This window comes from Sorghum bicolor, chromosome 1 (assembly GCF_000003195.3).
Source record: "Sorghum bicolor cultivar BTx623 chromosome 1, Sorghum_bicolor_NCBIv3, whole genome shotgun sequence".
NCBI lineage: Eukaryota > Viridiplantae > Streptophyta > Magnoliopsida > Poales > Poaceae > Sorghum > Sorghum bicolor.
The window spans coordinates 52,324,240-52,338,017 of NC_012870.2; the positions used below are offsets into that span (position 1 = coordinate 52,324,240).

Sequence of the window (13,778 nt, forward strand, 5' to 3'; positions counted from 1 at the left end):
CGTTTTCTCTTTTAGAAAACGTATTATCCGTCGGTTAGGTCAAAATACGCTTTCCGGAAATTACAGAATTGCCACTGAACTTGTTTTGGTCATAAAATATTCGTTATAGCTCCGATTTGACCCGTTCAAATTGCGTTAGATTCGTAATTAAATTCTCTACATGATAGTACCACTGTTTCTGTATTTTGCCACTTTTTATTTTCAGGGTTAGGTTTAATTAATTAATTGCCTATAGGAAATCGCCGAAAAAGTCGTAACTTGGTCGTTTTAGCTCCGATTTTCGTGATCTTCGTATCTATGTGGTCGTAGCGAATCGTAGGTTCTGTTTTTAATTATTTTATTTCATTTTTGATCTGTTGGTGTACTGTTCTAATTAAATGATTGTTTGCTTGTATGAATGAACCTGGATGCGTGTTGTTGTGTGGTACCGATCGAGCGCAGACGGTGACGTGTCCGCGGGTGATCCATTTTACTACGAGGAGCAGCAGGACCAGCAGCAGTTCCCCTTCACTGAAGGCAAGTATAACATGGGTTTCCCTTGTACACCTATTCACTTAATTAATTACGCATCTGCATGTGTCTAATTTGGTAACCCTAAGGACATCCTAGCTACCTGACTATATATTTATGACACCTATGGGTAGAATGCATGTGGGTAGCTTTGCTAGTGCTTTAATTAATTGAGAATTTATTATCACTCTGACTTTAATGAATATGATGATAAATGTTGGGAAAAAGGGCTATGGTGCAATTGACTTCGGTCGGGTTGACCTAGACCCTCCGTAAGGACTTCTCTGTAAGCGACAATCCGGGAATTACAGTGCAACTGTGATGGTTATATGGCTTTAACTTTAGCTCAGTAATAGGATCTCATCTAGCTGGTTAGAGGTTACCCGAAAGGGCGCAAGAGGGGCTTGCCACTTTGGGTATAGAACTGCTTCTGTTCCTATGTGTATAGCCGTGATGGAAATGTGCCATAGGAAAGGGGGGTTCTCTATATCTGCCTGCCGAGGAAACCTCGCGGCCCTAACTGGTTAGGCGTGGCCTATGGAAGGCTTCATAGTGTTCCCTGCCCGCTCACCTTGGTAGTGTTAGTGGGTCTTGCAAACCCCGGGCATATGGGTAACATGACTTACGGGAAAAGTGCACACCTCTGCGCAGAGTTTGATCAAACTGGTATACTAGCCGTGCTCTCGGACATGAGCGGCTTTGGACCCTTACGGAATAGTTGGGTGTGGATGGTTATGGGGAATAACTAATGAAAATCTGACGCATTGATCGTGATGATTAATGTGGTTTAACCGTGATGGTGATAGTGTTAGCCGTGAAGGTTAACGGTGTTATTATCATGTACTCATTTGGGCTAATTGGGAGCTTAAGCATAATTGATAATTAAGTAGGATTAAAATATTGACCAATTAAAATGCTAACTGCAGTAGCCAGTGTCTGACCTCTTTGAGCCGCATAATATCCTATGTTATGCTTGCGGAGTACGAGATGTACTCACGCTTGTCTTTATCTTTCTTTTTGGACAAAATCCCGGATGGGTAGCAGATGACAGCTTCTATGAGGAATTTCCTGAGGACTTCTAGGTTGGCGATCCCCCAGTCGGTCGTCCCTGTGTTGGAGTTATCTTTCATAGCTAGTATGAGTTTATTTTCCGTTTGTCGCAGACTTTGATATATATGTGTTGTAATAACGTTTTGTAAGACACTTGTTATGATACATTTGTAATTTGTCGACTTGTGTGCGCGACTATTCCTGGGGCGCACATGAGATTATTGTACTCAAATTTATCCTTAAATTTGGGTGTGACAGCAACAATTAATAAGTAACAATTATTATCTACCATTATTAGCAACAATTATTAGCTATCATTATTAGTAATAATTGTGTTAGAAACGATTATTAGACATAATTAATATTACCAATTATTATCTACCATTATTAGCAACAATTAATAAGTAACAATTATTATCTACCATTATTAGCAACAATTATTAGCTATCATTATTAGTAATAATTGTGTTAGAAACGATTATTAGACATAATTAATTTTACCAATTATTATCTATCATTATTAGAAACAATTCATATTAACAACAACTATTAGTTTACCAACCACATTCCAAATTCACGAAACAAAAACAAAAAAAGGAAACCCTAGATCTAGAATGCCTTTTCTCTCTATACATGAAACTACAATTAATCTCCAATAAAATCAAGCTATATCACCTAATTGATGGTGCAAGGTGGTGTCTCTACCTATTCTACACTAATAGCATCGTAGATAAGCTCTAATTTGGTCAACACAAAGCTCAAGCTCCATGGAAGAGAGAGAAAACCAAAATGTAAATTGCTCACTAACTGATCAATAAAACATGGATTAGAGGGTGGGAATAGCATTTTCTTACCTTAAACAAGCTCCGCACCAAAGGATTTAAGTTCAAAACCTCCCCCCTTCCTAGAGTGATTTTAGGGAGGTGCCCAAGGCCTCCCAAACCTTTTTTTGCGAGTGGAAGTGAGTGGCTCGGGGAGGAAGAAGAGTGAGCTGGCTACTTATGCTACAGACCTCTGTAGGGGCGGTTGGTGTTACCAGCCGCCCCTACAGTGCCTCCCCCACTGTAAGGGCGGCTGGTAACACCAACCGCCCCTACAGAGAACACTGCAAAGGTGGCTGGCTTCCTGGTTGGCTGCCCACCCACTGTAAGGGCGGTTCAAATGTTAACCGCCCCTACAGTGTGGGGAGGGGCGCTCTCTTAGTAAGTTTTTCACGTAGTGTCTTCCTTTGACTTGAATGTGATAATCCGGAGTTGGACTCCTATTTCATTTTGCTTAATCTCATCACCAAGTACATGATGTGGCTGTTAGAACTTAGGGAATAATTATGCCTACCACATGATTATAACATAGACTATTAGATCTCGGTTAATACTTCATACCTTTATTCATGAAAGAAGAAGCATATGGTCCTCCTAAAGAAGGCTACGACAACGATGTGGTAATTGTAGAGTCATGGTACGAGTGTTTGTGGTCGATACTTCGCATGAGATCTCCACCGTATGGCAGAGACAACCTTCTCACCGTTGTCAGTGCCTTTTATATCAAGTTAGGGTTAGAACTCTTTGGTACATGAGTTTTCGTGAGGGGTCGGACCTCCCTTTTATTATTGGTGCTGCGTGACACAGGCTGCCCCCCCTCCCCAGGCAACCAAGGTGCCCAGTCAGGGAGCTTAAGTTGGCTTGTACTTAGTCAATTGACCATCCAAAGCATATTGGACTATGGTGTGTGACCAATCCAAAAAAGAAGGTGGACTAGGGGTTTTAACCTAAGAACACAAACTGAAGCTTTATTCCTCGAGGATGGATAAATTCTTCAACAAAAAGGGTATGGGAAAAGCTCTACTCAAATAGAAATTAAAGTTACCTTCTAGAATTAAAAAGGCTTTTTTTGGTGGAGAGGTATTCTCAAATTGCTTGAAATGTTCAAAGAGATGGCCTCAATAACAGTATTTGATGAAAAAAATGTTCTGTTAGGATCAATGGAACAACTTTGTCACCCAAAATAAGCTTCCCCATAATTTTGTTGCTTTGCCAAAAACAAATTTATAACTTTAGGAGAAAGTCAGCACAACTGATGATCCAACAAGCCTTTTCTCCCTCCGTTTCTCTGAGGAAGCTTACTCCAAATTTCTGTAGCTCAGCGCATTTGGCTAGAAGTTCTAAACTGACCTAAGCACAACATACCTGGAAATCAATTTGGGGATCAACATTGTTCTCATCATCGAGATTATACAAGTCACTGTGAGGACATAGCGAAGTTAACAGGCATTCTCATGGCTTCAGAATTCATCTTATCAGCCAAAATACATAGTGTTCTTTTGCTTATATCTAAATGATAGACTAAGTACAAGGAAATTCTAAGATGGAAGAACATGCACAGTAATAACTACGTTCTATGCTTTCAAAACATTGAAGAAACGTTAGAACACGCATTCTTGCATTGCCCCTTTCCATCTACCTACTAGAACATCTTTGCTTTTTGGACCCCTCAGAACTGCACCAGACTTAGGCAATTGAAGTTTTGAAGTCTCAATTTGGCTTTCCATTCTACTTTGCTGGTGCATCTGGACAGAAAGGAACAACCTCATCTTCGAAGGAATTCAACCAAGTACCCTGCAGTGCAGAACAAATTTCATAAAGGATTTAACTCTATGTTGTTTAACGGGGCTAAAAGAAAAATAGAACCCTTTTTTAGTTTCATGGACCCTATCATAATTGTTCACCTTCTCTTCTTACTTTCTTTTTATGTTTCTTTAGTCAGTGCTTTCTGTACCGCTTGTTTTGTACCAATAACCTCCTTTTTAATTTAATTTCAGTAGGGGCTTTGTCCCTCCTATTTCTTCAAAAAAAAAGGAATAACACGACTTTTGAAAATAAAATGAACTCCTTCCCTTTGTAGGTCAATTACTCGGTTATACATTGGCCCACAGAAGCCAACATCATAGAATTTGGCTGCAACGGCATCTCAACGATTGGTGCGGGAGGCCAAGGGCTTTTTTTACATAGGCACATGGATGGCAATCTAGTTTGTGGATTGAGTGTTAGTAGTGTGCCTAAGTTTTTTAAATCTCTTTGTAGGGACACATATATCGTCGAAGCTGTAGTCTTGGTATCATCTTGAGGTAATGAACTTAAAATTAATAAAGCTTCCCTTATTTAAGAAAAGTTGCATGTATGCATTCTGTTGCGAATAAATACAGAACAGTCTTTCATTATATGCCAAATATTAATATTCTTCCTCCCATTCATCTACACTATCGACTGGGTTTAAAGTGCAACATACAAGAATGTACCCAAAACTCATGCTATCCAAAAATAACAAGATGTTACTGTTTTTTTAGATAGGGGAACAAAGTTCTAGCCTCTACCATCCCGAAATGGTACACGTACAACTGATAGTCATGATACAAACCAATGCTATATGGCTAACACACTCACGAGAAAACATAAAGAAGATTCAGCTCAACTAGTTGTAATACCCGATTTTAAGGACAAAACCAGATATGCACCATATGTGAGTTTTAGAAGTCAAACCTCACATATAGCTACAAATAAGGGGTAATATCAAATGACAATGCATAAATATATAACGTACTTAGTATAAAAGAGATAACCTTTAATAGCAAACCGCGGATCGACAACTCCAACTTCGGGTATTAACTTCTCTCTACAGGATCCAACTGACTGGTTGACCACAAGCCCAAAACTTCTCCTGAGGTGTGGGAGAAATTACAAGAGTGAGTCCATGTCGAACTCAACAAGTATAGCAACTAGATTGTATAGATCCCACAATCTCATGATCAATGTGACATAAATAATGTAGAACATTAAATAGTAATAATGAACATATTAACACACAAGAATCATCATCCTTAATGTAGATGTCCCCAAGGTCGCTCCTGACCGTGAGCTCGGCTAGCATACTAGTTTTAACACTCTGCAGAGGTTGTACATCTTTACCCATGAGTCATGATTTACCCTTTCGCCCGAGGTGATCAGCCTCTTAACCCACTTCCAAGGAAGGTCGACAGGGATCACTATGAAGCCTTTCAAAAGTTCGTCTAACATGTTAGGGCCGCAAGGTTTCCTTTGCGCGCAGATATAGAGCCCCCCTTCCGATGGCACAATGACGCGCAGCCTATACACATACAGACAGAGGCTACACTATACCCAAAACGGTTCAGCCCCTCCGCCCTTTCGGGTAACATCTAACAAGCTAGAAAAGGTCTTCATACTGAGCTAAAGCCAGAGCCATTATAGCCCTTATGGTTGCACTGTTGTCCCGGGTGATCACGTACAGACAAATCATCAAGTTGCTAAAAAGTCATTTTTATCGTTTATTACTTAACATTAATCTAGTCACAGGATCATGGTCGTAGAAATAAAATCCAAATGCTATACTTGCCTTGATCTATATGCTCTTGCTGATCTTGCTGGTCTTACTGGTTGTTCAAGGCTCTGATCTTAATCACTGAAGCACTCTGGTTCACCAAAAATTGCTCATCGTCTATTCTCGATCATCGATCACACAAACAATCGAAGAAAACATACACGAAGCAAACAAGGCTACAATTAGAATAGTACACCAATCATATAAAAACAATATGAAAAGTTTGTAAAATAATTCTACGCATCGCTACGATCTCACAGACGTAAAGATGACGAAAATCGGAGTTAAAACGGAAAAGATATGGATTTTCTAAGATTTTATATAGAAAAGTAATTAATTAATTAAGGTCACGAAATTAAAAAGTTTCAAACTGATAAAACAGTAAGATTAACATGTAGAGCTCATGATTATGAACATAACGCAATTTGAATGGGTCGTAACGGAGTTAAAACAAATATTTTATGGCCAAAACAAGCTAGTGTATTTCTATTGTATTTTTGGATTTACTTTTCTAAAGAAAAACAGAAATAATACTTGTTTGATGTCATGGTGACGTCATCAAGCTAATTGGAACAGGCACAGCATGCACGGCCGGCTACTCTAGTATGCTTGCTTGCGTATTGTCATGTGTTTGTTTGTAGGCGTGCTTACTAAGTTCATGCATTAGTTTAGGAAGACAGAGGACAAGATCACAAACTCACCAGGGAGGTCTTAATTAGCTAGCGTGCTGAAACAGATAGAGATCGAATGAAGCCCTCTGGCATGGTCGGTGCCTCCTGCACTGGAACGTTCGGCAGCCGCGGATGAACAACGCAAAACAAACAGCAGTGGCGGCAGTAGTTTGTCGATGGGACTCGGCGATGGATTTCCTTCTACTTGAACTCGGCCACAAGGACGATTCTGACTCTGTGTAAGAGCCGGCAGATGAAATTGTCAAACACGGAAACGTCGACTTGCAGATGAATTTAACGATGGCGGCGGACGTCTCCTGCTCTATTCGGCGAAATCAAAGCAAGACGGCGAGCTAGCTAGGGCAGACGTGATGATGGAAAACAGGGTGCAGCACAAGGTCTCAGCTTTTATACGATGCGTGGCTTCAACCTGCTGCTGGGCTGGGCCTTCGGCCAAAAAGAGAGAAGGGATATTTTTCTTTTATGTTTTGTTTTTCCAAAGCCTTTTTCTAAAGGATTTTGAGGATAAATAAATGCAAACCAAAAGCAATCATCACAAAATAAAATATGTTTCAGCATGAATGCACAACCAAGTTTACTAAACTTATGATAAATTTTAATTTGGACAAACAAATATGTTATTTACTAGATTAAATGCCCACAAAATGCTTAAATAAATCCAATTAAATCCTATTAATTCAAAAGCAAATTTTTGGGTGTTACACTAGTACTGTTACATGCTGACTTATGCCTTTTATTGTCTGAGGAAGTACAAGGATGCTCCTCAGCGATACAGTTTGCGACAAACTTAGTAAAAGGGGGTAATCTTGATTCCCATATAATTATCTGAAACTCCTCATTGGGTAGAATAGTAGTTGAACCTTGCACCAGGTCTGCAAGCTTCACCTTGGGCAGTACTTTCATGCATAAACAACCAGTGTTGTCGTGGGATGGCATGAGACGAAGTGTAGCAGAAGAAGGCGGAACCAGCATTGTTATGTCAGTCGGACGGTCCCTCTCAAGAAGTTGCTTCGGATGCTCACCAAACCTGGAAAAATTACGCTCTAATGACTTCCTGAACCTCTTCAATATATGGAACCAGAATTGGACATTTTGGTTCGTCCTTAACAAGTCAGCGACCATATTCCCTACAAGGAGCAACCCATTCACATTCGTGGCTAGCTCCATAGCTATTGATGCTAGTTGTGGGTGATTCTCTGGGTCTGTCCCTCCGAACGCGAGTACCTTGAAGAGGTAACAGAACTCTGCATCTGACAAGCTTCTGAGGACAATTGGCTTTACTGTTCCAAACCTCGCAATCTCTTGGAACCTACTCATGATGATCACTTTGCTTCCTGTGCCCATCTGTGACGATGCATCTGAATAAAACTTTACCCATTCACTGTTATCCACATCTGAAATAAACTCCACAACAACTAAAGTTCTTACAGGCATGATTGTTTCACGGCTTTCTTTCAGAAAGTTGTTGCTTTTAAAGTGCAATACCGAGGAGAAGTGAGAGCGAATCATATCATCGTTGCAAGCAAACCCAACTAAGCTTTTCTTCCCGGCTCTGTATGCACCAATTACTGGCACAACAGCTGGAACATCTAGAGGAGAGTTGTCTTGCAACAGGGCGTTGATCAGCTCCTGCTTTTCGACGATGCGACTGAACATGAAATTGTCAATGTAGATATAGGTGTCATAGGGTCTTTTATGCATCTGCTTGCACCCACCCAGTAGAATGACAAACTCTGTCATATTTGCAACAACGGTTTCCAATTTTTCCAGTGAAGCTTGTAGCTCATGGTTGGAAACCTTGATAGTCCCAACGGTAGAAGCTGCTGCACGGGTGCGCTTAACAGGAGTTGGCAAGGCAGATGATTGTGTCACCTGGTTTTGGAGTGGGGCTTCCTCAGCAGGCTTGAACCTGAAGGTGTTGAGCACATGATAGCCTTGGTACATGCCATCAACAAGCATCCTGAGCTGCACCAGCATCTTGGAATTGGTGATGTATCGTCCCTCGGCCTCCTCGACCACGGTATGGACTCTCAGCAGGAGATGCTCAAGCCTTTCTAGCTTCTCTTCCACACATGACCTGTCGGTATGTTTCTTGATTATGAAGGACATGAGTCGGCTGAGTATTTCACTAGAAATGGCAGATAGAGCTACTTCCATTGAGGACTTGAGGTTTTGAGTCGTCCAGAGGAAATGACTGGCAGCTTGCATTTGTATTCAGCCGGGTATATAGTATTCTCAAATAAAACAATGAATGAATTAGAAGGATGCTCAAGACTAATATAGAGCTGTTAACTGCATGCATCACAGAAGAGTTTTATATGATAAGGACGACTTTGACTTCGTCGACAGAACCAACACCAACTATAAGGTAATAAAGATTGTGAGTCTCTATATATCTGTATTCTCAGTCAAAATCATGAAAATCAACTCTACATATCTTAATTTTCAGTCAAAAATCTTAGATCAGCTAGTAAAATTAAAAGGACAACTCGCAAGAAACAATTCACATTTTTATAGTCAAATTAAATAATGACAAGATTCAATGTTGTTTGAACAATAACAAAAGATCAGGCACCTAAAATATAGGATATGTGATAAAGATTTGCTCTTCTATGTGTTTTATTTTACTTTTCCTTACACTACATGTTAATATGCTGCACAACAAAACAACCAATGGTGGCAGACATGCTGAATTAGAACCCTCTCAATGTGTCTTTTAGAAGGGCACTAGTTAGGAACAAACTGTTGGAATGTCATGGCCTAATTAATTGCAAGAGTTGCATATATTGATCTAAATAACGATAGGGATTATTTTGCCTGGAATTTAAACAAAAATGACTCATTCTCTATTAGATCTATGTATAATTAAATACCTATTCGATAATGATGTTAATATAATGCAAGAAAATTGACATATGAAAGTTCACTTAAAAATCAAGATTTCTCTATATATGGTTTCTAGAAAAGGGTGTGCTACTTAAAAAGGTTAATCTAACTAATATACATTATAACAAAAGTCATATTTGTTATTTTCTATAGGAAGTTTGAACGATCCAACATTTATTCTTCGAGTACCATTATCCTTTTTTTTTGCGGCGAGCATTTTATTTGGTTTTTGGATCTGACCGACAAGAAGTTTACATTTGTTTCATAGTTGGTTGAGAATGGGAGGCAACAAACATAACTACCAATTATTTGATTGGGGCTACTTCTCTTTGCTGGCTAATTTCGCTCACAAGCAATGTTTTTTTTACAATGGTCACTTAAATCTTCAGGGGACACATGTGCTTTGGTTTTTGGCTAAATTCAACACTCGGATGATTGTGCAAATTACTTGAAACAAGTGTCAAGCATTATTTTTAATAATGGATGGTCTTTTATGTACCAGTACAATCTCAGCCTCTAGTTCAGCCCTATAAGGTTGGGTGTGGTTCTTGCTTTTTTATGGGGCTCATGCTTTTTTTTTCAAAAACGCTGAATTCAGCTCAAGAGCCTGTACACGGCATTTATCGACCATCGATTTGGAATCAAAGATGAAAATAAACTCTATGTGACTTCGAGTGAACAGCGAGGACACACTTTCTTTGTTGTTAACAGTAATCTTGAGATACAAGAAAGCTTGTTCTTGTATGGTGAACAATATAGTCAAACCATCCTTAGAGGTCTTTTCAGAATATTTTAGTCTTTAGATAGAGACATCGAAGGATGTCATACTAGACTTTTGTGTTTGTATACTAACGTGTCTTGCTCTGATGCATTTGGAACCGTTAGTCACCTCTAAGCCCTTTTGGTCAAAATACGCGTGATGCGGTGGAGTTATGGAACGTGAAAGAAGGAAAAAAAAAGTATTCAAATTCAAAGAGATTCAAAATGACCAAATACAGACACATCTGGTTAGTGGTTAGTTAGCACGTCCTGCCATAAAGAGAGGGAAGAAGTTGTTATTGTTAACTTATGTCAGTCGGTTTGGAGCAGTATACATACTCATTTTACGTACTTATTACATCAATCAGTGAACGAACAGTTTTCGCAGACCTTAATATTGTACAATTAAATGCACGCATGTCAGGCTTCCGGGACAATTGAATCCATTCACATCACAGTATCTTTCAGATTACCTGTGCATTCTTCAATCCTCTGTATGCAGTCGATGGAATCTGCCATAGCTCCGGCCGGTTGCAGGTTAACTCGTCAGCCTTCGCCTTTAACAGATTCTACTCCAGCTCCAGCTATGGATTGGAGGAGAAGCGGGAGAGGCTGCGGCATCTCGTCACGAGGGCTCACACTGTTGTTGAGGAGGCAGATGCGCAATACATCACCAACTCTGGGATGCTGGTGCAGCTCAAGGAACATAGGACGCTGATGCAGCTCAAGGAAGATATCGTCGGAGGCTATGTATGAGGGATTGAGGGCTACCATGCGCATAAGAGAAGTATTATAGTACATTGTAAGCCGGCTAAATACTGAGGTGGAGGAAAGAGAGAGTAAAAGCGGGTTGTAAGCTTTAGGCCGGCTCAGACATAATAACCAAGAAAGTTTGTGAGAAAGACAAGTGGGTCATGTATTAATAGTAATGAGCTAATCATTATATGAGTGGGCTGCAAGAAGGCTGTAAAGAAACCTTACAACCATCAGCCTTATTAGCCTTGCTCTAACTAGGGGGTATGAGATTCTAACATATCCTGGTTATGGTCCTTGTATCATCTCAATGTAATGATCTTGTAATTAATAAAGCTCCCCCTTATTGAGAAAATATGTATGTCTGAAGCGAACAAACACAGAACAGTCTTTCATTAAATGCCTAATATTAATATTCTTCTGGCAATTCATCTACACTATCTCGGCTGGATTTAAAGTGTAACATACAAGAATCTAAATAAAATTTAAGTATACCTAATCAGGACCTATTACTTAACTAGACACAGAAACATCATGATGTTCTTGATATATTTGACTTAAATAGGATAATGCAATTCAAATAACAAGATGTTACTATTTATATGCTGACTTATGCCTTTTGTTGTCTGAGCAAGTACAAGGATGCTCCTCAGCGATACAGTTTGTGACAAACTTAGTAAAAGGGGGTAATCTTGATTCCCACATAGTTATCTGAAACTCCTGATTGGGTAGAATAGTAGTTGAACCTAGCACAATGTCTGCAAGCTTCACCTTGGGCAGTAATAACCTAGTTTCGTCGTGGGATGGCATGGCGCAAAGTGTAGGAGAAGAAGGCGGAACCAGCATTGTTATGTCAGTCGGATGGTCTCTCTCAAGAAGTAGTTTCGGATGCTCACCAAACCTGGAAAAATTACGCTTTATTGACTTCCTTAGCTTTTTCAATATATGAAACCAGAATTGGATGTCTTGATTCTTCCTCAAAATGTCAGCGAGTATGTTCCCCACGAGGAGCAACCCATTCAGGTTCATGGCTAGCTCCATAGCTATTGATTCAAGTTGTTGGTGATTCTCTGGGTCTGTCCCTCCGAATGCGAGTACCATGAAGAGGTAAGAAAACTCTGCATCTGACAAGCTTCTGAGGATGATTGGCTTTACAGTTCCAAACCTTGCTATCTCTTGGAACCTGCTTAAGATGATCACTTTGCTTCCTGCGCCCATCTGTGAAGATGCATCTAAATAAAACTTTACCCATTCACTGTCATCCACATCTGAAATAAACTCCACAACAACTAAAGTCCTTAGAGACATGAATGTTTCGCGGCTTACATTCAGAAACTTGCTGCTCTTGAAATGCAATACCGAGGAGAAGTGAGAGCGAACCATATCATCATTGCAAGCATACCCAACTAAGCTTTTCTTCCCGGCTCTGTACGCACCAATTACTGGTACAACAGCTGGGACACCTACAGGAGCGTTGTCTTGCAACAGGGCGTTGATCAGCTCCTGCTTCTCCACGACGCGACTGAACATGAAATTGTCAATGTAGATATAGGTGTCATAGGGTCTTTTATACATCTGATTGCATCCACCCAATAGAATGACAAACTCTGTCATATTTGAAACAAGGGTTTCCAATTTTTCCAGAGAAGCTTGTAGCGCATGGTTGGAAGCTTTGGTAGTCCTGATGCTGGAAGCTGCTGCACGAGTGCGCTTAAGAGGAGTTGGCAAGGCAGATGATTGTGTCACCTGGTTTTGGAGTGGGGCTTCCTCAGCAGGCTTGAACCTGAAGGTGTTGAGCACATGGTAGCCTTGGTACATGCCATCAACAAGCATCCTGAGCTGTACAAGCATCTTGGAATTGGTGATGTATCGTCCCTCGGCCTCCTCGACCACGGTATGGACTCTCAGCAGGAGATGCTCAAGCCTTTCCAGCTTCTCTTCCACACATGACCTGTCGGTGTGTTTCTTGATTACGAAGGAGATGAGTCGGCTCAATATTTCGCCAGAAATTGCAGATAGAACTGCCTCCATTGAGGTTTTGAGTCGTTGAGCAGAAATGACTGGCATGGCAGGCTGGCAGCATGCTTTATTAACAGGATGACTTACATGGATGCCCAAGACTAATATAATTAACAGGGAGCAGTTAACTGCATGCATCACAGAAGTGTTTTGTACGACAAGGACGACTTTGACTTCTTCGATAGAACCAACACCAACTGCATGGCAATAAAGATTGGGATTGCTATATTTCAGATTATATTCCTAATTTTTTAGGCAACAATCTTAGACAATAAACTTGTACAATTAAAAAGAAAACTCACAATAGATAATTCATATATTTTTCTATAGCAAAACAATGAAAAAATTACATAATAAAAATCAGATGCCTCGAAATATAGTAAAAGTGATAAAGATTTCCTCTACATCTGTTTTACTTTTCTTTTATGTGAGCATTTCTAGCATACACTACGGCAGACAGCGCCTTTGCCTAGCGTCTGGTTATTTGCCGAGCGCTATAAATCGGGCGCTCGGCAAAGGCCACCTTTGCCTAGCGCAGGGCCCTCGGCAAAGACAGCGCTCGGCAAAGATTTCTTTGCCGAGGGTAGTGCCCTCGGCAAACGGAGACGCTCGTCAAAGAACGTCTTTGCCAAGCACCAGACGCTCGGCAAAGGCCCGCTCTTGGCAAAGGACATCTTTCCCAAGCGCCAAGCGCTCGGCAACGGCTTGCACTCGGCA

General features: G+C 40.4%; 1 protein-coding gene across 1 annotated transcript; it reads right to left on the minus strand.

The window, feature by feature from the left end:
- LOC8083596 lies at nucleotides 11,386-13,073 on the minus strand. Its single transcript, XM_021452006.1, has 3 exons — nucleotides 12,369-13,073; nucleotides 12,141-12,260; nucleotides 11,386-11,406 (listed from the first exon to the last, which is right to left on the minus strand). The coding sequence occupies exons 1-3, from the start codon at nucleotides 13,071-13,073 to the stop codon at nucleotides 11,386-11,388; spliced, it is 846 nt and encodes a 281-aa protein (XP_021307681.1).

Bases quoted from the DNA above. Each gene is read 5' to 3' on its own strand.
- LOC8083596 (XM_021452006.1), bottom strand. From the start codon at position 13,073: ATGGAGGCAGTTCTATCTGCAATTTCTGGCGAAATATTGAGCCGACTC. The intron at 12,261-12,368 runs GTAAGCCGCGAA...GCATCTTCACAG, and splicing joins AGAGCAGCAAGTTTCTGAAT to ATGGGCGCAGGAAGCAAAGT. The intron at 11,407-12,140 runs GTACTCGCATTC...TGTTCGCTTCAG, and splicing joins AGTTTTCTTACCTCTTCATG to ACATACATATTTTCTCAATA.